General features: G+C 42.0%; 1 protein-coding gene across 2 annotated transcripts in view; it reads left to right on the forward strand.

Annotated features, from left to right (window-relative positions):
* Positions 1-24,994, forward strand: part of LOC139545489 (transmembrane protein 132C) — a 240,398-nt gene that overhangs the window by 91,021 nt on the left and 124,383 nt on the right. For both annotated transcript variants that reach the window (XM_071353303.1, XM_071353304.1), the window contains exon 3: positions 22,454-22,597. In XM_071353303.1, the coding sequence (XP_071209404.1) occupies positions 22,454-22,597 (144 nt within the window). The remainder of the gene's footprint in view (positions 1-22,453; positions 22,598-24,994) is intronic.

The raw sequence follows: 24,994 nt of genomic DNA on the forward strand, positions 1-24,994 counted from the left end.
CCAATAACAAAGAGAGTTCTAAACCTCTCTGCCAATAACAGCTCATTTTTGTTTGTTTTTTATTTACTCACTAAGCTACATGACATGAACAAGTGGGTATCTCGTGCACTAAATGATGCCAGGTAAAAATCAAAGGATTCTGTGCCTTTCTCCACTATGGGAGGGCTGCAGGTTTATTATGCATATATGAGCCATACATTGACACATTGACTCCAAAATGGGAGGTTTAAAAAATAGCAAGGTTGTTTTCAGTCCTCTGGAATGCCTCTTTAACACGCTTCTATTAATGGAGGAACTAGTCATGAAATAAAGATCACTTAATGAGCCTCTTTAATCCCTGTTTAACATGGCATCTATTTACTAATCCTGGCTGACTGTCAGCATGGGCACAAACTGAACTTTTCTCCTGCAGATTTGTGTGAGAGTAGATATTACTGCACTGTTGGAGATAGAAACACAAGCATTTCGCTACACCCGCAATAACAGCTAAACACGTGTATGTGACAAATAAAATGTGATTTGATTTGATTTGAGACTATAAACCGACCACACTGGTTGAAATGGGTGTTAGAAATGTGAGTTTGTGTCCAGTATTTCGTACTAGAGGTCGACCGATTTTATGATTTTTCAACGCCAATACCGATTATTGGAGGACCAAAAAATGCCGATACCGATTAATCGGCCGATTTATATATATATATATATATATATATATATATATATATATATACATTTGTAATAATGACAATTACAACAATACTGAATGAACACTTTTATTTTAACTTAATATAATACATAAATAAAATCTATTTAGTCTTAAATAAATAATTAAATATGTTCAATTTGGTTTAAATAATGCAAAAACACAGTGTTGGAGAAGAAAGTAAAAGTGCAATATGTGCCATGTAAAAAAGCTAACGTTTAAGTTCCTTGCTCAGAACATGAGAACATGAGTCTTCAATATTCCCAGTTTAGAAGTTTTAGGTTGTAGTTATTATAGGAATTATAGGACTATTTCTCTCTATACCATTTCTATTTCATATACCTTTGACTATTGGATGTTCTTATAGGCACTATAGTATTGCCAGCCTAATCTCAGGAGTTGATAGGCTTGAAGTCATAAACAGCGCTGTGCTTCAAGCATTGCGAAGAGCTGCTGGCAAACGAAGGAAAGTGCTGTTTGAATGAAAGCTTACTAGCCTGCTGCTGCCTACCACCACTCAGTCAGATTGCTCTATCAAATATCAAATCATAGACTTAATTATAATGCAATAAACACACAGAAATACGATCCTTAGGTCATTAATATGGTCAAATCCGGAAACGATCATTTCGAAATAAAAAAATGATTATTCTTTCAGTGAAATACGGAACCGTTCCGTCTAAATATTGCTGTTTCATTGCACAACCTTTAATGTTATGTCATAATTATGTAGAATTCTGGCAAATTAATTACGGTCTTTGTTAGTCACGCCCTGACCTTAGAGAGCCTTTTTATGTCTCTATTTGGTTTGGTCAGGGTGTGATTTGGGGTGGGCATTCTATGTTTTGTTTTCTATGATTTTGTGTTACTATGTTTTGGCCGGGTATGGTTCTCAATCAGGGACAGCTGTCTATCGTTGTCTCTGATTGGGAACCATACTTAGGTAGCCCTTTCCCTCCTTTCGTTGTGGGTAGTTGACTTTGTTAGTGGCACTTCATAAGCTTCACAGTCGTTTTTCTTATTTATTGTTTTGTTGGCGACATTTTAACAAATAAAAGAAAATGTACGCTCACCACGCTGCACCTTGGTCTTCTTCCAGCATCGGCCGTGACAGTTAGGAAGAAATGGTCTTGGTTTTTAGCGAATGCGCTTTTGTTAAATCATCACCTGTTTGGCGAAGTAGGCTGTGATTCGATGATAAATTAACAAGCACCTCATTGATTATAAGCAACGCTGGACAAGCTAGTTAAACTAGTAATATCATGAACCATGTGTAGTTAACTAGTGATTATGTTAAGATCGATTGTTTTTTATAAGTTTAATGCTAGCTAGAAACTTACTTTGGCTCCTTGCTGCACTCGCGTAACAGGTGGTCAGCCTGCCACACAGTGTCCTCGTGGATTGCAATGTAATCGGCCATAATCGGCGTCCAAAAATGCCTTTTACCGATTGTTATGAAAACTTGATATTGGCCCTAATTAATCGGTCGACCTCTATTTCGTACAGGTCTATTATAAAGACATTAAAGTGATGCTCCAGAACTTGTGTATAATATCAGCCAGTAGTTTTGAAAGTGCTGATCATGAGCCAAAACTGGTCCCCGTTTTTTTGTGTGTACCACGTCATCCAATTGTGTACTACCTCATCAATTTCGTATGATACGTTACGTCCTGCAAAAAAATAAATAATAATAAAAATGTTGATATGTTACGAATCCAATTCGTACAATATGTTACAAATTTCTTATGCTATCCCATACTGCATCTTTTAGTGTGCATAGTAATAAAGCTCATATTCCCGTCCAATGTGATGCCAGTATGTCAGATAGCATTAATCCCACTGGGCAAAAATTGGAATCAACGTTGTTTCCAAAAAAAATCACTGTGATGATGTTGAATCAACATGGAAAACTGATTGGTTGATTTCATGTTGAATTCATGTTAGTTGACAACTCAATCAAATCAAAACTAGACATTGAACTGACGTCTGTGCCCAGTGGGATACTGTTGATGTTAAGTTTAATGCATTATACAAGACATGATGCTCAGTCTCCACCTGCAGGTAGCCACTCCTCATCTCTGTCTTCTGCCATCATATCTGTGTCATATAGACCTTGCATTTATTGTTGGGTCATCAATCAATTAGATAATGTAGAGGTGTTGTATTATTCGTAAAGCATTAACCTCCCTAGTGTTGCATATGAGGTCTGTGTAACATTAACCTCCCTAGTGTTGCATATGAGGTCTGTGTAACATTAACCTCCCCCGTGTTGCATATGAGGTCTGTGTAACATTAACCTCCCCCGTGTTGCATATGAGGTCTGTGTAACATTAACCTCTCTAGTGTTGCATATGAGGTCTGTGTAACATTAACCTCTCTAGTGTTGCATATGAGGTCTGTGTAACATTAACCTCCCTAGTGTTGCATATGAGGACTGTGTAACATTAACCTCCCCCGTGTTGCATATGAGGACTGTGTAACATTAACCTCCCCCGTGTTGCATATGAGGTCTGTGTAACATTAACCTCCCTAGTGTTGCATATGAGGACTGTGTAACATTAACCTCCCTAGTGTTGCATATGAGGTCTGTGTAATGAAAAGTCTAGCCATCATTCTATAAGACTTATACAGAAATTCATGATTAATTACTCAACGCTCAGTAGCCTAATATTTCAATACTTGATCACAATGACTGACTGAATCTGTCTTCTACAGCGAGACACACACGCGCCCACGCACAAACACCTATTGTTTCAGAGCAGTGATGTTTTAGGGAGAGAGGGAACATGGGGACTGAATGACACTTCCACTATGGTGAAATAAAAAGGCCCTTTGAGTGCACCTTAAAAGCTGAGCTGGTGACACAGGGGACAACCTGGGCTGTTGTCTGACAGATCTGTCTATCAACAGGGCTGAGGCTGAGTCCTGGACACTCAAAGAGGACATGGACACAAAAAGCCTGTCCTGTTCTTCCCCAGCTGTCCTTACCTGCTCACCTCACTCCCATGTCACTGGGACTGTCATCAGCTCTGTCACCTGTCACTCACTGGGCTTAATGGGCTCTACAGTTCACATTCAAGGACATGGGGACCAGTGATATTCTAGGAATGATTTACTCTGTGGGAGACCATTATAGTATGAGTCAAAGTGTCTTTGCTGCAACCCTATGATCAGTTTTTGGCCAGTAGAGAACGTGTGATTGTAAAATGATGGGATGTGCTCGGTGAAAACTGGGGATGTTCTCCTTTTCTTTTTTTTCTTCCTGTAATGAAATGGAGTGGGGGTGGGGAGTGGAGGAGAGCAGTGTCTTTACTCAGGATTAAACACCAGCATCCAATAGTAGCTCATTAATAACATTCATTAGATGAAACTTTGTTTTGGGGCCCCTTCCCTACCTTCCCCTGGCTCACCTTTCCACATCATCTGAAGAGTAGATGGCACCTGATTGACTCCAAAACACTCTCATGTCCCGTTTAGGGCTCTTGGTGGTGCTCAGTTGTTTTACATGATTTGGAAAGTTCTGAGATCACATGAGTGAACCCAGTTCCTTCTAAGCCCATCTGGCCTGTGGTTAGAGACAGATAGACAGGGTGCCAACAGAGCCACTCAGCTGAAAGAATGGGGAAGTAGGCTCTAATAGGAGCATCCCTAATTCAATTGACATGAATGTGTGGCTTTAATGGATTTGACCTGGTGGGCCTGAAATTGGAAATATTTCAAGGCAAATTAACCTGTTCAAAGTAATTGCAACAAAAAAAAAGATTTTCATTTCATTTCATTTTGCGAGCATTTGGGAGGAAGGAAGTCAGTGACATCCAGGAGATTTTGATCTATTTCTTGGGCCACTTTAGAGTTTTGATTCGGCTTAGTGTTCCTTCCCTTCCTGCCTGTGGAGTTGGTCTTTTATCTCCCCCATGACATTTGATGTACTCCTCCACAGAGACGATGCACAGTGCACACCAACCTCCACCAAGCCCTCTCCGCTCCTCTCCTCTCGACTCTCCCACAATGTGTTTTTAGGGATGTTGAACTTCTTGCTTTGTCATCTCGTCTGTTTCTCCCGGGTGAGGTCTTGGTTCTGCTGTCTGCCAGGAGGGGCTGGCCCCCTTTTATTCCTGCTCTTTTAAAGGTCAGTGTGTCTGGGATAAAAATGTGTCGATCACAGGTGCATCCTGGACGGCCGGGTAATTTACATCAAAGCTGCTGTGAGAGGGGGTTGGGTTCTGGACCACCCAGGGGCCTCTCTCTGTGTCTGTGTGTGTGTGTGTGTGTGTGTGTGTGTGTGTGTGTGTGTGTGTGTGTGTGTGTGTGTGTGTGTGTGTGTGTGTGTGTGTGTGTGTGTGTGTGTGTGTGTGTGTGTGTGTGTGTGTGTGTGTGTGTGTGTGTGTGTGTCTCACTCTATCTCTGAGGACTCCTCCTCAATACTAGCAGCCCCACTGATTCACACTGGAGATTTGACCGTCAGTCAGCCTCTCTCTTCATCTCAGCCCAATGTCTCTGCACAGTACATCTGTATTTAGTATTCCATTGGTGATGCAGCCGAAATTAGTGAGCATCACAGAAACATTCGTTTTTTTTAGAACAGTCACCTGACAGAATTTCCAGAGGAGCACGGCAGTCGATCCACCCACTCTCTTCCTCTTTGTTCCTCCTTTCTTTCACTCACTCTCTTTTCTTCTCCTCCCACTCCTTCTCCATGTGAGTTTCAAAACAGGGTTTACATTGATTTATTCTCATCCACCAATTAAAAGCAATTTTGTGAGCATTAGAGTAAGCCATGCCGGGGGCCTTGTAACACAGCAGGCTGTTCATTACCTTACTGAGAGTTGTGCGTGTACAGTGTGTGTGTGTGTGTGTGTGTGTGTGTGTGTGTGTGTGTGTGTGTGTGTGTGTGTGTGTGTGTGTGTGTGTGTGTGTGTGTGTGTGTGTGTGTGTGTGTCCGTGTGTCCGTGTGTCCGTGCCTGCTTTCTGTGGGTGTGTGTATATCTGATATTCCCATCACGTGCAGGGCATTAGTTATTTGTTCTCAGGCTAAATCCTCATGTTGTTGGAGCAGAGTCAGTAGCTCTGCTGCCACACAATACTTCACTTTTACAAACTCCCTACCCCCGTGGGCGTGGAGGGGGAAGGGGCATTGGCCCTGGGAGGGGGCAGTATTAGGAGGAGGAGAGGAAGCCACTGGTGTAAATAACCCTGGGCTGTGACGGTTGTGAAAAAGGCCTGAACGCCACCAACAATACCAAGTATCACAGCATGCCCAGCTCTTCCTCCCCACATAGCCTACTACCTGTTGACTTATTAGCAGTGGCATTGGCAGAGCTCTGACTGGTTCTATATATAGGCATGGAAGTGAATATTGATGGACCTCGCTCCATCCTTCATTAGCTTTCCTCTTTCCTCAGCAGCTGATCATCTTGTGGAACTGGAACATCATTTTCTCCAGGGAGCACATCTGGATCTTTCAATATGCCTTCCATTTACAACCAATTTCCTCCAGATACAGAACTATTTATTCCACCTATTTTCAAAAATAAGAATGAAAAGAAAATGTGTGCAATGGAAGAAAAAGGGGGAAAACAAGTATGAGTGTAAATCCGTCTCCTGCCGCAGGCGACGCCCCGGCATTATCTCTCTGTCACAGCTCAGTGGAGACCGTGTGTGTGTATGTTGAGGCTGAGAGGGGGTGTTGTGCTGTAAATGATAGGCATGTTTATCGTGCGCACACGTTCGCCTGCAGATTAGCCTGCGTCTTCTGTAGGAATCAGTGGAAATCCACACTTCTGTCCTCTCATGCAGCACAGCAGCCTCTCTCTTCCTAAACTGAGCTGCTCTTTCTCTCTCTCTCTCTCTTTCTCCCTAAATCAGCTCCTCTCAAATAGGGAGACACTATTATGTCCTGGGACCTGGGAAGATACTGCCATATACAGGATAGAGTAGCAGTTGAACTAATCCTCTATGTAAATTAGTAACCGTACAAATCACGGCCTAACTGCCGTCCAAGTCAATGATTTCCTTTTGGAGTAGTTGAGGCAAGGAGGTGTTCCCCATCTCTCTCTCTCTCTCTCTCTCTCTCTCTCTCTCTCTCTCTCTCTCTCGCTCTCGTTCTCGTTCTCGCTCTCGCTCTCTCTCGCTCTCTCTCGCTCTCTCTCTCTCTCTCTCTCTCTGTGTCCCCGACTGTTGTCAAAATCCAATTAGGAGACAAATTTGTGAGGAAACTACAGAACCGCACACCATGATAGCAGGCATATGAATTCTCAATATGGGTTTGTAATGCTTCCTTTTTGCACATAGCGTGTTGACACAGAGGGTGGTGTAATTGGCATACAGATATGCATACACAACAATTTCCCCCTATCCTGTACAGGCACTCAGGAGAACAGTGTCCCAACGTAATCTCTGCTGTGTAATTCTGAAACGAAACGCCAATGAAAAATGTCCCCTCTGTGCAATGGAATGGCCGACCACTGAGGTGATGTTGTAGACACTTGCAGTTCTTGGTATACAGTTGCAGTAGGCTACATATGCCAGGGAGCCACATGTTCACTGTTATAAGCCATAGTCATATTGGTAGCAGTCCTTTCTGTTTACTGAGTCACTTCAGGTCGTCTGTTGTTCCAGCCTGCCATGCCCCTGTCAGTATGTGTAAAATGACACAAATACATGAGGCTATATAATGGAATCAAATACTGACATGGGCGCAGGTGGGGAATTCCAAATGCTTTCTTATCATTCATGTTGACATTGTGATGGTTAAAATAGACACTAGATGAATAATTCATGGTAAGATGAAAAGTGGGGGCTGATGTGGCTCTGATAAATTGACTGTCCTGGAAGATATTTAGTTTACGCTGCTTTCCTAAGGTGTGGGTGATGTGCTGTTGACAGACAGTATACTCCACCTTTCTGAGGCTAAGCTGTTTACAGTGGGAGTTCATATTTAATCATTTTTATAGAAGTATGCAATTTGTGACAGAATGTTAGATTTTTTGTCGTCCTATTAACATTTATTATGATTAAAAACTGCTTACGAAAGAACATTTCCAGCCGGTAGTTGCTGTTGTCTCTCATAGTATAGCAGCTGTTGCACATCCCTGCTGAATGCAGGAGATGAGTGGCACAACAGATTGATTTAACTAGCAACGGAGTGCACAGCACTGACTGCAAATACTCACACACACACACCCACACACCAACACACACACACACACACACACACACACACACACACACACACACACACACACACACACACACACACACACACACACACACACACACACACACACACACACACACACACACACACACACACACACACACACACACACTGTGACTTATTGAGTTGTCAGATGGGAGAAGGCAGACCATACTGTTTATGTCACACCCCAGTGGCCCACAGAGAACTGACGAAGAGAACTGACCGGCTAGCATGCCCATGTAGTAAACTCACACACATACAGTATATGTAAACACACAGTACTGTAACATATGTGTGTTGAATGAGACATCTGTGCATTCCAAAAACCTGCAAGCTCTGAATAGCAAATATATGATTTACTAACATTGACTCAACTGGTCTCAGACAACCCTTAACAACCTCCATGTAATGCTGAACGAAGCATCTGTCTTTGTGGGTCTCTTAGTGCCTGATGTTTGTTCTGTTTAGTATCCAAATAGTAGAGTTGGTAAAACATCCAATTTCTTGTTGTGCATTGCGGTATAAAGATGTTTTTTTTTATAAAGATGTGTGTGTGTGTGTGTGTGTGTGACTAGCTGTCACTCATATGGCGAGGGGTTGAAGCTCATTGGTTGAACTCAAATTGCTAGGGGGCTGGCCTGCGTGGGATAAAATGTAGGGAAAATGGTGCAGCACAGCTTTCAGAAGAACAGTTGCATTCAAACTAAGGATTTTGTGGATAATTGAGGTAAGACAGTAATTCTGCTCATAGATTATGCATGGGTGAACTACACAACCCACCCCCCCACAGAAAATACTTAGTAGTGGCAAAGTTTCTGGAGCATGTCTTTAATTGGATACCACCAGCTTGTGGGCAACCTTTTAGTGCTTCTAACCAGCTTCTAACACCCGTAACTAATCGTGTGTTTGAACAACAGACCTCAGGATTTTGTTCTGAATCCGACCATATCAGTCATTTTCCTGTGCGGTCTATGGGGGCTGAGCTAAAGCGATGTTAGTGAGAGAAGAGACTATGCTGAAAACGGTTCTTCTCACGATAACCTGAAAAGGGTTTGCGCTACAAACTATTATGAGCTACAAACCATCCTGAAAGTCTGAGACTCTCACGAACATGTAGTCTGTTTTGCTGTACAATGCTTACAAGCTGCACAGGACTCGTTAGAAGGTAAGGGTTTTTATATATGTAGAAGATCATACAGACATATTAGATTGTGATCGTTGTTGATGTTTTCCTTAGCTTTCTTATATCTCAAAGACAGAGTTCTAACACTTATGCCGGTCTTACACTACACAACTTTCAAAATCCTAACATCGGCGAAATAGGTAGTCCATCTAATGCTTTGAAGGTTAGCAGTAAAACCTTGAAATCACCCCTAGACTTAACAGAAAGCCAGTGAAGAGATGCTAGCACTGGTAATATGACTGAAGTAGGCCTAATCACAGATGACGATGAGACAGCCAATAGCAAGGAGGTCAGAGACCTGGCAGTGTGATGCCAGGACAACAACCTCTCCCTCAACATCAGTAAGACAAAGGAGCTGATCATGGACTACAGGAAAAAGAGGGCCAAGCATGCCCCCATTCACATCGACAGGGCCGCAGGTCAAGAGCTTCAAGATCCTCGCATTCCAAATCACTAAGGATCTATCATGGTCGAAACACACCAACACAGTCGCAAATAGTGTACGACAACTCCTCTTCACCCTTAGGAGGCTGAAAGAATTTGGCATGGGCCCTCAGATCCTCAAAAAGTTCTACAGCTGCGTCATCAACAGCATTTTGACACCTATATGTGTGCCAGTGCGAGGGGGGGCATTGAGGAGGGAGAGACAGCTATAGGTAGCCTATAATTAATAAGAGACAACAGACTAACTACATAGCCAATTCAAAACATATTCTGTAGCCTGGCTAGCTATCTCGGTAGTTAACTATTCAGCTATTAGCATGTATTCATGTCATAATTTCACATCTGATGTCCTAAAAGACGTTTCACCTGCACTCATTACCGCAAATGTCCGCAGTTGATGAATGGGTACGTTATTTGTTGTAAACCACCTCTGAAGTGCTCACATAGATTTGACACTGTTGGAGAGCTGGGAATCCCCTTTATTCAACATTGGCCAATGTTGAATTCTGACAACATAAAAAATGATTGACAAATAACTCACATACTGTCTTTAGATCTCTTCTGGAACCTGAATATTTTAGCCTCACAAGGTTAAAGATAAACATGTCTTTGTTAGTTATCTTGCTTTGAAGTAGGCTACCGTAGCCACCTAATCCCTGATTCATTCAATGAGGGAATTATTTTATAAATACTTTTTTTTCACCTTTATTTAACCAGGCAGGCAAGTTGAGAACATCTCATTTACATAACATATCATTTACAATTGCGACCTGGCCAAGATAAAGCAAAGCAGTTCGACACATACAACAACACAGAGTTACACAATGAGTAAAACAAACATACAGTCAATAATACAGTGGAAAAATAAGTCTATATACAATGTGAGCAAATGAGGTGAGATAAGGGAGGTAAAGGCAAAAAAAGGCCATGGTGGCAAAGTAAATACAATATAGCAAGTAAAATACTGGAATGGTAGATTTGCAGTGGAAGAATGTGCCAAGTAGAGATAGAAATAATGGGGTGCAAAGGAGCAAAATAAATAAATAAATAAATACAGTAGGGGGAGAGGTAGTTGTTTGGGCTAAATTATAGATGGGCTATGTACAGGTGCAGTAATCTGTGAGCTGCTCTGACAGCTGGTGCTTAAAGCTAGTGAGGGAGATAAGTGTTTCCAGTTTCAGAGATTTTTGTAGTTCGTTCCAGTCATTGGCAGCAGAGAACTAGAAGGAGAGGCAGCCAAAGGAAGAGTTGGTTTTGGGGGTGACCAGAGAGATATACCTGCTGGAGTGCGTGCTACAGGTGGGTGCTGCTATGGTGACCAGCGAGATGAGATAAGGGGGACTTTACCTAGCAGGGTCTTGTAGATGACCTGGAGCCAGTGGGTTTTGGCGACGAGTATGAAGCGAGGGCCAGCCAACGAGAGCATACTGGTCGCAGTGGTGGGTAGTATATGGGTCTTTGGTGACAAAACGGATGGCACTGTGATAGACTGCATCCAATTTATTGAGTAGGGTATTGGAGGCTATTTTGTAAATGACATCAACGAGGTCGAGGATCGGTAGGATGGTCAGTTTTACAAGGGTATGTTTGGCAGCATGAGTGAAGGATGCTTTGTTGCGAAATAGGAAGCCAATTCTAGATTTAACTTTGGATTGGAGATGTTTGATGTGAGTCTGGAAGGAGAGTTTACAGTCTAACCAGACACCTAGGTATTTGTAGTTGTCCACATATTCTTAGTCAGAACCGTCCTGAGTAGTGATGCTGGATGGGCTGGCAGGTGCGGGCAGCGATTGGTTGAAGAGCATCCATTTAGTTTTACTTGTATTTAAGAGCAATTGGAGGCCACGGAAGGAGAGTTTTATGGCATTGAAGATCGTCTGGAGGGTTGTTAACACAGTGTCCAAAGAAGGGCCAGAAGTGTACAGAATGGTGTCGTCTGCGTAGAGGTGGATCAGAGACTCACCAGCAGCAAGAGCGACATCATTGATGTATACAGAGAAGAGAGTCGGTCCAGGAATTGAACCCTTGAACATAAAAAGTATTTGGTTGTAATTGTAATGTTGCAATATTTTATAGGCTACTAAGGGTGGCCAACCATCCCCCCAGGAGAGCCTTAAAGGGGCAGTATTGTATTTTGAGACAGGCTTGAATTTGCAGAGAAGCGAATAGGCAGAGGATAGCCTATAGTCTGCTTCTATGGTAATAATAGTGAACATTTTAGCATGTAAATCTTGGTAGGGCAAACGCATGCCAGCGAAGCCACAACACTAAACAATGTATTTCATGCTCTATGACGGTGACAAATGGTGCCCACAAACTGTTAGTGCCTACATGAAGCTTTCCCGACAGCAGACCTTTCCTTTTAGTACCATGGAGTGAATTCTTACCTCCGCTACACCTGGCTATCAGTGGAGCCTCATCTAGCAGCAAAGCAGTTCATTCAGCATACTTTTCTGCCTTTTAAAAACCATAGCTGATATTGCTGAAATATGGTTTCCACTGACTCATTGTGGATTTGTGTAACTCGATAAGAACTGCATTCTCCTTCAGTAATAACGAACGCCAACATGAGTTTTGACTTCTGGACCACACACAAACATTATTACATTTATGTTCAGTAAATTCATCATGTTTGTTCTTATATCATTACCACTTAGCTCTAAGTATAAGCAAGTGCAAGCAAACGATCTTCGATGAAGTAGGCCTATTTGTTCAGCATTTTCAAAATGGACAGCGACAGAAATTCAGATAAATGTTAGTTCAGATCATTTCAGCAAGATGTTGAGACCTTAACTTTACTCTTCTTTAAGTCACAGAGAGAGAGAGAGAAAGAGAGAGATGCGGACTCGACAGCCTACCATTTGAAGTATTTTACTATGTGGTCTAAAAAGGAAGGAAAATACAATAACAAGGATCCACTTTTATAAACAATATACCGACACACAAACAGCGCATTGTGCAAACTAAACAACGCTTGCAATATGAACTGGAATTACAAGGGTCTATTACTGAACTTTTTGTTTAACAAAAAATTGGAATAGACATTCACTGGCAAACATGGTTACAGACCCCAAAACATTATATAGTATCCCATCTTCTGAAAGAAAGCACATGAACTAATTATAATACACAAAGTAAGCAAAACAATGAAATACATCATTCTACCATTGCCTAAAATGAAGAATAAGATACGAATGAGATAGACCTACTGTATATAAGAAATATAACAATGGAGATGTACAAACTAACTATGGCATAACGGAACGACGAGCGGATAAGAGGCAAGCCGTCATTTCGATTAAGACATGAGCGAGCTGAGAAGGACGTAGCCTATATGCCTATTCGTTAACCATTTTTGGTATGGACAGCGACATAATTCAGAACATGGGCCGTTCTTACAGTGTTCTCCCTGTATATCAAGTCAGAACAGTAGGATAAATAACGGTGACACATAAGCAGACAATGAAAGCTCTTACAATATTTGATGATGATGTTTCTCTAAAACAGGCTATAGGCTACATGCACACCACCAAGTCAGAACAGTAGGGGAAGGGGTAGAGGGACCAAATTCTTAGGGTGAGACACATAGGCTACTAACAGCTTACTACACAACATACACGTACTACACAACATACACGTACTACACAACATACTCGTACTACACAACATACACGTACTACACAACATGCACTTACTACACAACATACACATACTACATAACATGCACGTACTACACAACATAGCTTACACTTAGTGTTACTTTCTCAGCTACAGTATACCTATCTCCCTGGCATATTACATCACATATGCAGCAGCAAGACATATTTTTGGACTCACCGTTGTTGTGCAGGAAGGTGGCGCAGCAGTCCTTCTTGTGGCCAAACCTTCTTGTGGCCATATTTCTTTTTCATCAATGTCTAGAATTCTCTGGATAAATTCATGCTGGATTGAAAGCATGGCCAATGCATTCAACCTTTTCTGGCCCATGGTGTTGTGTGTAAATGTAAAAAAACATTTTTTTAAGGGTGTTTGTTTTGGATTATGCTTGATGTACACTTAAAGGCGTTGGTTGTCATAATGCCTTTGTGGCCTGTAATCACCTTCACGCATGGTCGCAAAAACGCACCTTAAAATGCCTGGGCAGGAGTCGACCAACTCGTCATGGCCTCGCAGTGCTGTCTCACAATTGCCACACAATATGCTATAATTCTGGCAAGCCCTTACCTATTCTCCATTTGTTGGTTGTGAAGGTCATGGCTCATCTACAGTATATGTGGTGTCTAGTTGAGCTACAATGTTTGATTTCCCCAGTATAATGCCTTTGTAGCCTGCAATCTCCTTCACGCATGGTCTCAAAAATACATCTGAAAATGCCTGGGCAGGAGTCAGCCGACTCGTCACGGCCCTGCAGTGCTGTCTCACAATTACCACACAATTTAATGAATGCTATAATTCTGGCAAGCACGTACCTATTCTCCTCCGTTTGTTGGTTGTGAAGGTCATGGCTCGTCTACAGTATATGCAGTGTCTGGTGAGCCACAATGTTTAATTTCCCCCAGTAACAGCATTGTCTACAGGTGATGCACAATTGTCATGTTTTGAGACCCTTTCAGACAGATGTTTTAAATCCTTAAACCCAGACTTGGACCACACACCCTCTCCATTGAATAGCAGACAGGGGAAGCAAAATTGGTTTGCGACTCTCGCAGTTAGCCTGCTGTCTTCCGTGATTGGCACAAGGTTCTGATTTACGACTTGTTGTGTAATGTTTATGTCCAATGGCCGATGAGCACCAAGACGTTTTATCTCTAATTTCTCTTCATATGACAAGGATTGTCGACGTGGTTCATGATAATGACTGCTTATCTAGCTAGCTAGCTTGCTAGCTAAGATTTTGAAAGCATGATGTTAACCTGATCAGTTCAATCAAAGCTACAAGAAATATAACGTGATTTGACATATTTTTATCTGTGGCCAATGACCTTGAGCCTTCTTGGAGGGGCACTTCTACTGTAAATCTATAGCAGCACCCAAGGGTGGTCTTGAACTGCCTAGCTCTCCCGTAGATTCTATGGTGACGTAGTGTCCCGAAGAGTGACAGAACCTTGTGACAATCACGATTCAACCAGAGAATATTAACAATGCCTACACTCTATGCTTTCGCTTGCTGCCCCTCCACCACATAAAACACCGAGCTAGGCTGTAGATCCGTTACTCAAAGAAAGATACCAAATTTGTATGCTTCTTTATAAAGTCAAGGATTTATTTACATTTTTTTAAACTGGTGGGGCTCAAAACAGGTGGGGGGGGGGGGGGGGGCTCTGCTGTCCCCTGATGCCAAACTTACTCTGTCTCCCTCCCTTCTGAGTTGCCTCATTCCACCCACATTGTGCGTGTTGGATGGGCTTGACCAAGGGAACAGTGAAACATGGCCTCTTGCATGCAGCGCCTAGCCTGGTGTTGGACGATGCAGATGGGTGTCAGCAGAGTAATGGAGGGAAACAGAGTGCTATCCCTGTCCTCTCCACCGGCCCGTGCTGCATCCTGGAGCCAGGCAGACCGGAGAGAGGCGAGCAGAGAGAGAGGGGAGCAAGAGACACCCAGGCGCATGCAGGGGACTGCCGGCTGGGGACTACCACTGTCGCTCAGCGTCCAACTTATTGGATTTCCTCTGAAGATGTTTGTTTCCTTCACTATCTCACTGAGGGACAGTGCTCAATTTCTAGTTATCTCATCATTATTTATTGAGGGAATCGCCAAGGAGTCCAAGTGTGGCTTCTGCAAGCAATCAGTGAGGAGGGATAGGGGGTAGGAGAGGGGGTTGGCTGGTGGTGGGGGAGGCCTGATGTTATTCCTCTGCACCCATTAAAAGAACCATGATGAGCTGAAATGGTGTTAGAATTGAGAATGGACTGCACTAGCAGCTTTTTGATTGCAGTGTCCATTTTGCTATGGTCAGCTCCATTTTGTTTCCGACTTAGGCAATAAAGAGGAACTTACAACTTTCATTATAGATGCTGACAGCTTTGTGAAGTAGCATATTGTGTCTACCATGCAGTATTAGAGAGTAACTTATTGTTCATGAAGTATTGTCAGTTTTAAACATTTAAAAACATATACATGACGTTTCCTCTGTACATGTTGTTGTGGGTATTGTATTTTCTTTATTCATTTGTTACTATGCATTATTTGATATTCAGGACATTCAATCTGGCACGTAGCTCAATAAGTTCATAGAAAATCTATTCCACAATGGATTGGAGCCCGCAAGTATGGATATACATAATAAGCCTCCACCTTTCATTTCTGTGAAATTTCAGCTCACAGCTTTGCTTTGTTGAGAGCAACACACGATTGCTGCATTCTATTCTGTGAGTCTCAGATTGGCCCTTGACTTCACTCACTATTTGGGTGCTGATTCCCAATAGTACAGAGTGTGATACTGCATTCATTAGAGTTCCTTTGTGAGATGGAGATGTACAAGGAGAGCTCGAAAAGGACATATGAAACATTTCTTTTCACAGCTGTCCACTCTGTCTGTATGCTGTTTTTTGGTGAATCAGCTGAGCTTCTTTCAATTATGTGAGTATAGCATTTTCAAGAGTCCAGTGTGTATTGTTGAGGCATGAAGGCCACAGAATTGTTTTAACTTTTCATGTTTCATAAGAACTTTAGAATAGTTGTACTAGCAATCACTTTCAGCACCATGGCAATCCCACTCTCTCCCTCACACTGTACTAGTACGTCATTGGCAGTAAGGCTAAGGTGTAACACCTCATGAGTCTCTCAGGAGTTGTTTTCATATTCATAGTCTATTTGTATGTTATGAGTATTCAGCTGTGCACTGGACTACCTCCCTAGCTGAAACATACATGAAACGCATGTTTTCTATAATTGTGTTATAAATGCAATATGCCAGTTTAAAAGTTTTGAAAAGTTGAAAAGCTACAGTATTTGAAACAGAATATCCACATGGGGTGTTAGATGACCAACATTAGAGGAACTCTGATGGGCCTACAGAGCTGCAGGAAGTTCCTCAACTACAGATACAGGAAATGTAAAACTTGTAGTGTATTCAAGAAAGGCTTCTGAAGTTTGTAATTTTGACTTGATTTTCCAATACGAAAACATATCAACCCCTACAGAAATGTCCATTCATTATAATCCACAGAGTAATTCACATTTCCTGTTGCTGCAGGATTATTTTCCTGCTGTAACAAACTGGTTCAAATTAAGATCCTACATCTGTAACTGGATGCAAGGCTAGTCTTTGCCTCCTCTGGGAGAAACAGAGAGAGAGACAGACAGACAGAGAGGCCTTGGAACGTACCTCTATAGTGTATTAAGCATCTCTAAAATGTGTGCGAGGCGAAAGCCACATTAGATGAACATGTTTACCTGTAATATTAGCTTAATTAATTCAAATTGAGCATTCAGTGGGTACGGCATTCAGTGGGTTTGCTTCATCTTAAGCTTTCAAGTTTAACATGATGTTCCACTCTCTTTTTCATATGGTCCTGTCACATTAGGCTTATCTGTCGGGCTTCACTGTTCTACATCCAAAGGGAGCCTGATGCCCACATGAACATCCAAGAGAACAAACCAGCTGGTCAAGAGACCTCAAATTTCTAGAAAGTAACACGCAGCCATGCATTCTGAGTGAGCATTAGCCCTGGAGTGCATCCCCAATCCTGTAGAGAGTGGAAGCACACCATACCATCTGTGCTGCTGTCTTATTACGGATCCCCTGCTCCAATCATTGTTCCTGTCACATGCTAATAAGATTTCACATCAAAGTATTCCTTTTGACTGGCCACTGAGGGTCTTGTCATTGCATATGTGTCTGGTGATATAATATGTTTCTTACTGCTGTTGTGGTAGTGGGCAGCTGCTATACTAGACAGTGTTTCAAGGCACAAAGGATCAGTAAAATAGGGTTATTATGGTCAAAACTCACTATAATCTGACAACAAAGTCTCACCAATGCCACTACATTATCAGTCTCCTATAGACATATCCTGTTTGCTGCTTTCTCTACAGTCTCTCACTTCTGCAGGTCTTTGGGCTGGGTCTGGTCCCTCCCTTGTTTGAGAATCAGCCTTATTTATTTATTTTTGTACTTTTTACCCCTTTTTTCTCTCTCCAATTTCGTGATATCCAATTGGTAGTTACAGTCTTGGCCCAATGCTGCAACTCCTGTACAAACTCGGGAGAGGCAAAGGTCGAGAGCCATGCGTCCTCCGAAACACAACCCCACAAAGCCACACTGCTTCTTGACACACTACTCGCTTAACCCGGAAGCCAATGTGTCGGAGGAAACACTGTACAGCTGGCGACCAAAGTCAGCGTGTATGCACCTGGCCGCCACAAGGATTCACTAGAGCGCGATGGGACAAGGACATCCCGTCCGGCCAAACCCTCCCCTAACCCGGACGGCGCTGGGCCAATTGTGTGCCGCCTCATGGGTCTCCCGGTCGCGGCTGGCTGCGACACAGCCTTGGATTAAACCCGGATCTGTAGTGACGCCTCTAGCACTGTGATGCAGTGCCTTAGACCACCGAGCCACTCGGGAGGCAAATCAGCCTTATTTAAAGGGAAATTTAACAAAAAAATATGTTGGTATTTTTTTCATTAGTCCATTGTTGATACAGTCCCAAAATGTTTTGCATGTCAGCAGTCAAGTGTTGGACGGTGTTGGAATGTGTGCAGTATTGGGAAGGTGTGTGGTGTTGGGAAGGTTTGTGGTGTTGGGAGGTTTGTGGTGTTGGGAAGGTTTGTGGTGTTGGGGAAGTGTGTGGTGTTGGAAAGGTGTGTGGTGTTGGAAGGCCTTTGGTGTTGGGAAGGTTTGTGGTGTTGGGAAGATGTGTGGTGTTGGAAGGTGTGTGGTGTTGGGAAGGTTTGTGGTGTTGGGAAGGTTTGTGGTGTTGGGAAAATGTGTGGTGTTGGAAAGGTGTGGGGTGTTGGAAGGTTTTTGGTGTTGGGAGGGTGTGAGAGGACATGGGTGGTTGTTCCTGACTGCACTACACTGCCTCAGCCTTATTCATAATGTAAAGAAAGGTAATCTTTTCAGTTTCTTGCCCTCATTTTCCCCTTTTAAACAACACTGCTCTATGTGCAGTGAATGCACTAAAGACAGAGCTTTTCAATTGCAGATTTTCCCTTTGAACGTAATCACTTTTTATTTTGTGCCAAGGACATTGGCTACTGTAATTTGCTGCAGTCACTGAACATCTTTCATTCTGGCCTTTATGGATTCAGAAATTTTCGACACGGACCCAAAGTTTATTTCTCTCAAATTTTGTGCACACATTTCTTTACATCCCTGTTTGTGAGTAGTTCTCCTTTGCCAATATAAACCATCCACCTGACAGGTGTGGCATATCAAGAAGCTGATTAAAGAGCATGATCATTACACAGGTGCACCATGTGCTGGGGACAATAAAAGGCCACTCTAAAATGTGCAGTTTTGTCACACAACACAATGCCACAGATGTCTCAAGTTTTTAGGGAGTGTGCAATTGTGATGCTGACTGCAGGAATGTCCAAAGGATATGTTGCCAGATAATTTAATGTTCATTTATCTACCATAAGCCACCTCCAACGTCGTTTTAGAGAATTTGGCAGTACATCCAACCAGCCTCACAACCGCAGACCACGTGTAACCACGCCAGCCCAGGATGTCCACATCCAGCTTCTTCCCCTGCGGCATGGTCTGAGGGGGAGAGGGCTTTTGCGGAGTATTTATGTCTTTAACCATTACTGGAGGAAAAGAGGGAGGGTGAGAGCCTTAAATTACAAGTTAGATTTTTCTGAATCAAATCTAAAAATTGTATGTAAATGGCATGTTATAGAGTGTCCAGCTCCTTTATTCAGAACGTTATCCACAACACTATACTACATTTTGTTGGACTCGAGCGTTACTTTTCCGGTTTTGTTTTATTTTGTTCCCATTGTGGTGATGTGAGAAACGAGAAAGCATGCACTTGCTCGCACACGGAAAAGTATCTATCGAGTCCAACAAAATGAAATATAACGTTGCAGATGAAGATCAGAATCACACAATGTCATGTGTACAACATCTAAAGACCTTCATCACTATACTGAGAGTGTTGCTGTTTCTTAAGTGACTTATTTGGTTGTTTTTGGAGCCTTAGTTCATGTTTTTTGCATGCCCTAGCACTGCAGAATGGTAATTAATGTTTTGTTGATCTACTTCAGTAATATGTTGAAGCAAAACAAACATTTCGATTTTACCTTAATTAAACAATGTTATTTTTTCCATAGTATGTTCATAACATGATGCTGTTTTTGTTGAGCTAAAAAGCAGCAGTTACACACAAAAAGAGAGAAAAACATACACTAATTTTCCTCTCCTTGGAGGATGTATATCTGTCAGTCACATAATTGGGTCTGAACTTGACAGAGTTAGAGTAATTATTTTATACAGGGATTTTTCTGCTATTGAAATCCTTGGACGGGACGCCTAAGAGTTTTTTTGGGTTGCCTAAGTCCAAACGGTAAAAAAAATATATATATTTATGCAGTACCAGTCAAAAGTTTGGACACACCTACTGATTCGTGTCACGGATCCCCCCCCAGTACTGCTGCTCATTCTGTTCACCAATTCCGGAGGTCTACGTTACCGGCTTTCTAGGCTTCACTGAATGGGATTCATTATCATCAACCCCGGACTGTCTTGTCTGATTACACACACCTGGTTCCCATTTCCCCTGATTAGTATGTTATATATGTGCCCTCTGTTCTCTCTGTCTTTGTCGGTTATTGTTCCCATGTCTGGTGGTCGTGTGAGTACCTATGCGTTGGTGCAGCTGTTATGCTGCGTGTTTGTTTTGGGTGTATTAAAAACCCCTATTGTGTATTCCTGTGTCTCCAAATCCTTTATACCAGTGTGACAATTCAATTGTTTCTTTATTTTTTGTATTTTCTACATTGTATAATAGTGAAGACATCAAAACTATGAAATAGCACATATGGAATCATGTAGTAACCAAAAAAGTGTTAAACAAATCAAAATATATTTTATATTTGCGATTCTTCAAAGTAATCACCCTTAGACTTGATGACAGCTTTGCAGACTCTTGGCATTCTCTCAACTGACTTCACCTGGAATGCTTTTCCAACAGTCTGGAATGAGTTCCCACATATGCAGAGCACTTGTGGGCTGCTTTTCCTTCACTCTCCGGTCCAACTCATCCCAAACCATCTCAATTGGGTTAGGGTCAGGTGATTGTGGAGGCCAGGTCATCTGATGCAGCACTCCATCGGTCTCCTTCGGTAGCCATGCTGGTTAAGTGTGCCTTATTCTAAATAAATCAGTGTCACCAACAAAGCACCATCACACCACCTCCATGCTTCACAGTAGGAACCACAAATGCGGTGAGCATCCATTCACCTACTCTGCATCTCACAAAGACAGTGGTTGGAACCAAAAATCTCAAATATCACACCAAAGAACAGATTTCCACAGGTCTAATATCCATTGCTCATGTTTCTTGGCCCAAGCAAGTCTCTTCTTATTGGTGTCCTTTTAGTAGTGGTTTCTTTGCAGCAATTTGACCATGAAGGCATAATTCATTCAGTCTCCTCTGAACATTTGATGTTGAGATGTCTGTTACTTGAACTCTGAAGCATTTATTTGGGCTGCAATTTCTGAGGCTGGAACCTCTAATGAACGTATCCTCTGCAGTAGAGGTAACTCTGGGTCTTCCTTTCCTGTGGCGGTCTTCATGAGAGCCAGGTTCATCGTAGCGCTTGATGGTTTTTTGCGACTGCACTTGAAGAAACTTTGAAAGTTCTTGATGTTCTGGGTTGACTGACCATCTTAAAGTCTGATGGACTGTCATTTCTCTTTGCTTATTTGAGCTGTTCTTGCCATAATATTGACTTGGTCTTTTACCAAATATGGCTATCTTCTGTATACCAACCCTACCTTGTCACAGCACAACTGATTGGCTTAAACGCATTAAGAAGGAAAGAAATGTAACTTTTAACAAGGCACACCTGTTAATTGAAATGCATTCCAGGTGACTACCTCATGAAGCTGGGGGAGAGAATGCAAATGGTGTGCAAAGCTGTCATGAAGGCAAAGGGTGGCTACTTTGAAGAATCTCAAATATCAAATATATTTTGATTTGTTTAACACTTTTTTTTAGTTACTATATGATTGCATGTAGTTTGATGTCTTTACTATTATTTTTTTAAATAACTCCTGGAATGAGTATGTGTCAACTTTTGACTGGTACTGTATATATATATATTTTTGAGATGGAAAAACACTCACAAATGACTAAAACCAGATATAAAGTAGAAAAGATAATGGATCTATATATTTTTCTATAATATAATCTTTGACAACTAACAATCACCAAAATAAAAAATACACAGTCTGGGGGAATTGAAAATGGATATAGTATACATTTTGCTATTGTGTTTGAGCAAATGAACACAGGATCAGCCATGATAAAATGCGTAGAGTTGCACGAAATTGGCTTAACTGCAAAATGTTCTCATCTCCATGGCAGAATATGTAAAATCACATGAAATTAGCTTTAAAACTGCAAACATTTAACACAACTCCATGAACACGCCCCCTGCCATGCCCACAACCTAAGCCCCTTTTTGATCAAGAAAAAACCCTGTTATAGGAATCAAATAAAAGACATGAGACACATATTGAGAAAAAGGAATTTGAAACCTTCTGATCCTGTTTTCTGTATTTCTATAGTGAAGACGTCATGGTCTGTTTGGCCTCAGCTATTTGAAGCAGGTTCAGATGGATGCATTCAATGATTCAATACCTGAAAGATCTGTTTGATATAACCACATGTTTAACCAACCCATGCTGCACTGCTATCTATCACTCTCTCATCCTGAGCCTATGTGTGTGTTGTTTCTACTTCCCTAGGGTCAAGTTGAAAGAGGGCATGGCGTTTCTGGGTGCCCGGCCCAGCAACCCCACCCTGTGGATGGTGAGCCAGGATGTGAGGAGCGAGGGGCACAGGGTGGTCACCCTCCATTGCCGCAGGAAAGAGTCCAGCTACGGACAAAGGTCAGTTAGCAAAACTGGATCTCCCCACTGTGTCCTATTGGACATCACTGGTATACTGTACGCACAACCATCTACGACCTTCACACAACAATCTACAACCTTCCCCTGAAGGACCGCTGCCTGCCTGATAACTCTTGACTCCAATATCACAGTGATGGCTGGAGTGAAGCATAATCTCTGTGGTTGTTCCTCCAGCAAGGAAGAGGTTAACAGCCCATCTCCAGCTCTCTTTTGATTAGCATATTCATTTCCCCAACTGAAATAGCCTTAAAGTTGTTTTGGTCATTTCCTATCTGTATTACGTACTTAAATTAATCTAGTAAATAGGAAACGGATTCCCGGGATGCGAAAAAGTTTGCTGCTTGTGTTAATTAAGTTCTGATCCAGGCCCGTTGTGTGTCCTAATGGTTTTCTTCCATGGATCAGGAAGTTGGGTTAATAGATCTTACTTTCTAGTGACAGGTGTAATTTTACGGATTAGAGAATGATTGGGAGGTTGGAAAGCTCTGCGTATTAAGTCCATCAGCATCATTCCACTGACTACTTACTTTTAAAGAAAATACAAGACTTAAGTTTGACTCTGTGAAATTCAATTCAAAGTATGCCCTGAGGGTGTTTGAGTTTAGCCTTTTAACTGTACTTGTGTAATTCTGTTTCATTTTGTACTGTTCTTTTTTGAAAGTGTTGTATAAAACAATTCCTAAAAATGTTATATTAGGCCAGTAACCCTTGGTTACTTTGGTTAGTTCAATGGAGAGCTCAAAAGAGGTGAAGAGTGATCGCTATTCCAACCTCGAGGAGTCTAGAAACTTTGAATGTTCAGGCTTGTTTGATAATCATCTTGGGAGTTACCCCTACATGGTCCTAAGAAGTACTACAACACTGACTAGCAAGCTTCGTGTACACATATGTCAATCTCATTCCACGGAAGGCTGAGTGTCTGAGGGTTTTTGCTCCTCCCTTGTACTTGATTGATGAATTTAGGTCACTAATTAGTAAAGAACTCCCCTCACCTGGTTGTGTAGGTCTTAATTGAAAGGAAAAAACTAAAACCCGCAGCGCAGTGAGAACACTCAGCGTTCTGTTAAATCTGTTTTTATTGATTTAAGTGAGGGAGTCAGAGACAAGAGCGAGCATATTCTGTCTAATCCCTGGCTATCCTGTCGGGCTGTGTCGGATGGACTACTTCTCCCTAATCCCCCAGCTGTCCATGTCACTCCATAAAGAAGCCCTAAGAAGCCCAGCCGTGGCTTTAATATACAACAATGATACATGTTTCTGTATTGTCCCTCAACCCCTCCACCCCCCTGCCCACTCCCAGTCTTTTCACTGGAGCCCCTTTGGAGGGATTAGACAAAGCCATCTGATTTTTTGAGCTGTCATCCAATTTCTCAGGCTCACACTGACTAATGTTTCTTCTCTGTTTCTCCCTCCCCTGTTCTTTCTTTTCCTCCATCCACAATGAGTGGATGTGAGTACTGCAGGTCAATCTCCAGCTCTTTTACCAGTGGGAATTTGATTACCCACGTTATTACCTGTTTACTAGCACCTTTAACCTTGTGTTTATGATGTATTTTTATGCCCAGCAGCAGCAGGCATATTGTTGTTGACTCTTTTCTATGGTGTTTTAAAGGGAATATTATATGTGAGTTTAAGGAGTCACAAAATCAGGAATGGTGACAATTTCATTTCACATTTAGATTGATTGAAACTAATATAATGAGTCAATGATTGAATACTACATTTCTGAAGTAAATAATTGAACATTTTTTAATCTATGAACTGAGGTCAAATGGAGTTGTACTAATTTCTGCACCAGGTAGCCTAGCCACATCCGGCTCTACTGTATGTGGAAGTTGTAGTGTATATAGACCTAGGTGCTGTCTGGTAGGCTGACAGCTTTTGTATTTCCAAAGACACCACAGCTGTAAAACTTATACTTCTCCTTCAATGGGATGTTCTCAAAACCGGAATGATTGGTTTTGAAATGTAAAACATGTAGCGTATTTGAGGTTTTAAAAGGCTTCTGAGGTTTGTAACTTCTACTTTACAATCTCAGACTTGATGTATCAACCCATACAAAAGTCTCCATTAATTAGAACCCACATAATAATTTAGTTTCCTAATAATTTCCTATTTCTGCAGGATTATCTTCCTTCTGTAGCAAACAAACTCAAATTAAGATCCTATATCTGACCATTAATTTGTTCTAATGAACAGAATCGGACTTCATTCGCCAAGACACAACTGCTAACTCAACATAACAATGTGCCAACTTCTACCACCTTTGGTGGTAAGGGTAGGAAACAACACATCCGCCACGCTGATCCTCAACACGCGGGCCCCTCAGTCCCCTCCTGTACCCCCTCCTGTACTCCCTGCTCACTCATGACTGCA

Source organism: Salvelinus alpinus, chromosome 19 (genome assembly GCF_045679555.1).
Source record: "Salvelinus alpinus chromosome 19, SLU_Salpinus.1, whole genome shotgun sequence".
In the NCBI taxonomy this organism is placed as follows: domain Eukaryota; kingdom Metazoa; phylum Chordata; class Actinopteri; order Salmoniformes; family Salmonidae; genus Salvelinus; species Salvelinus alpinus.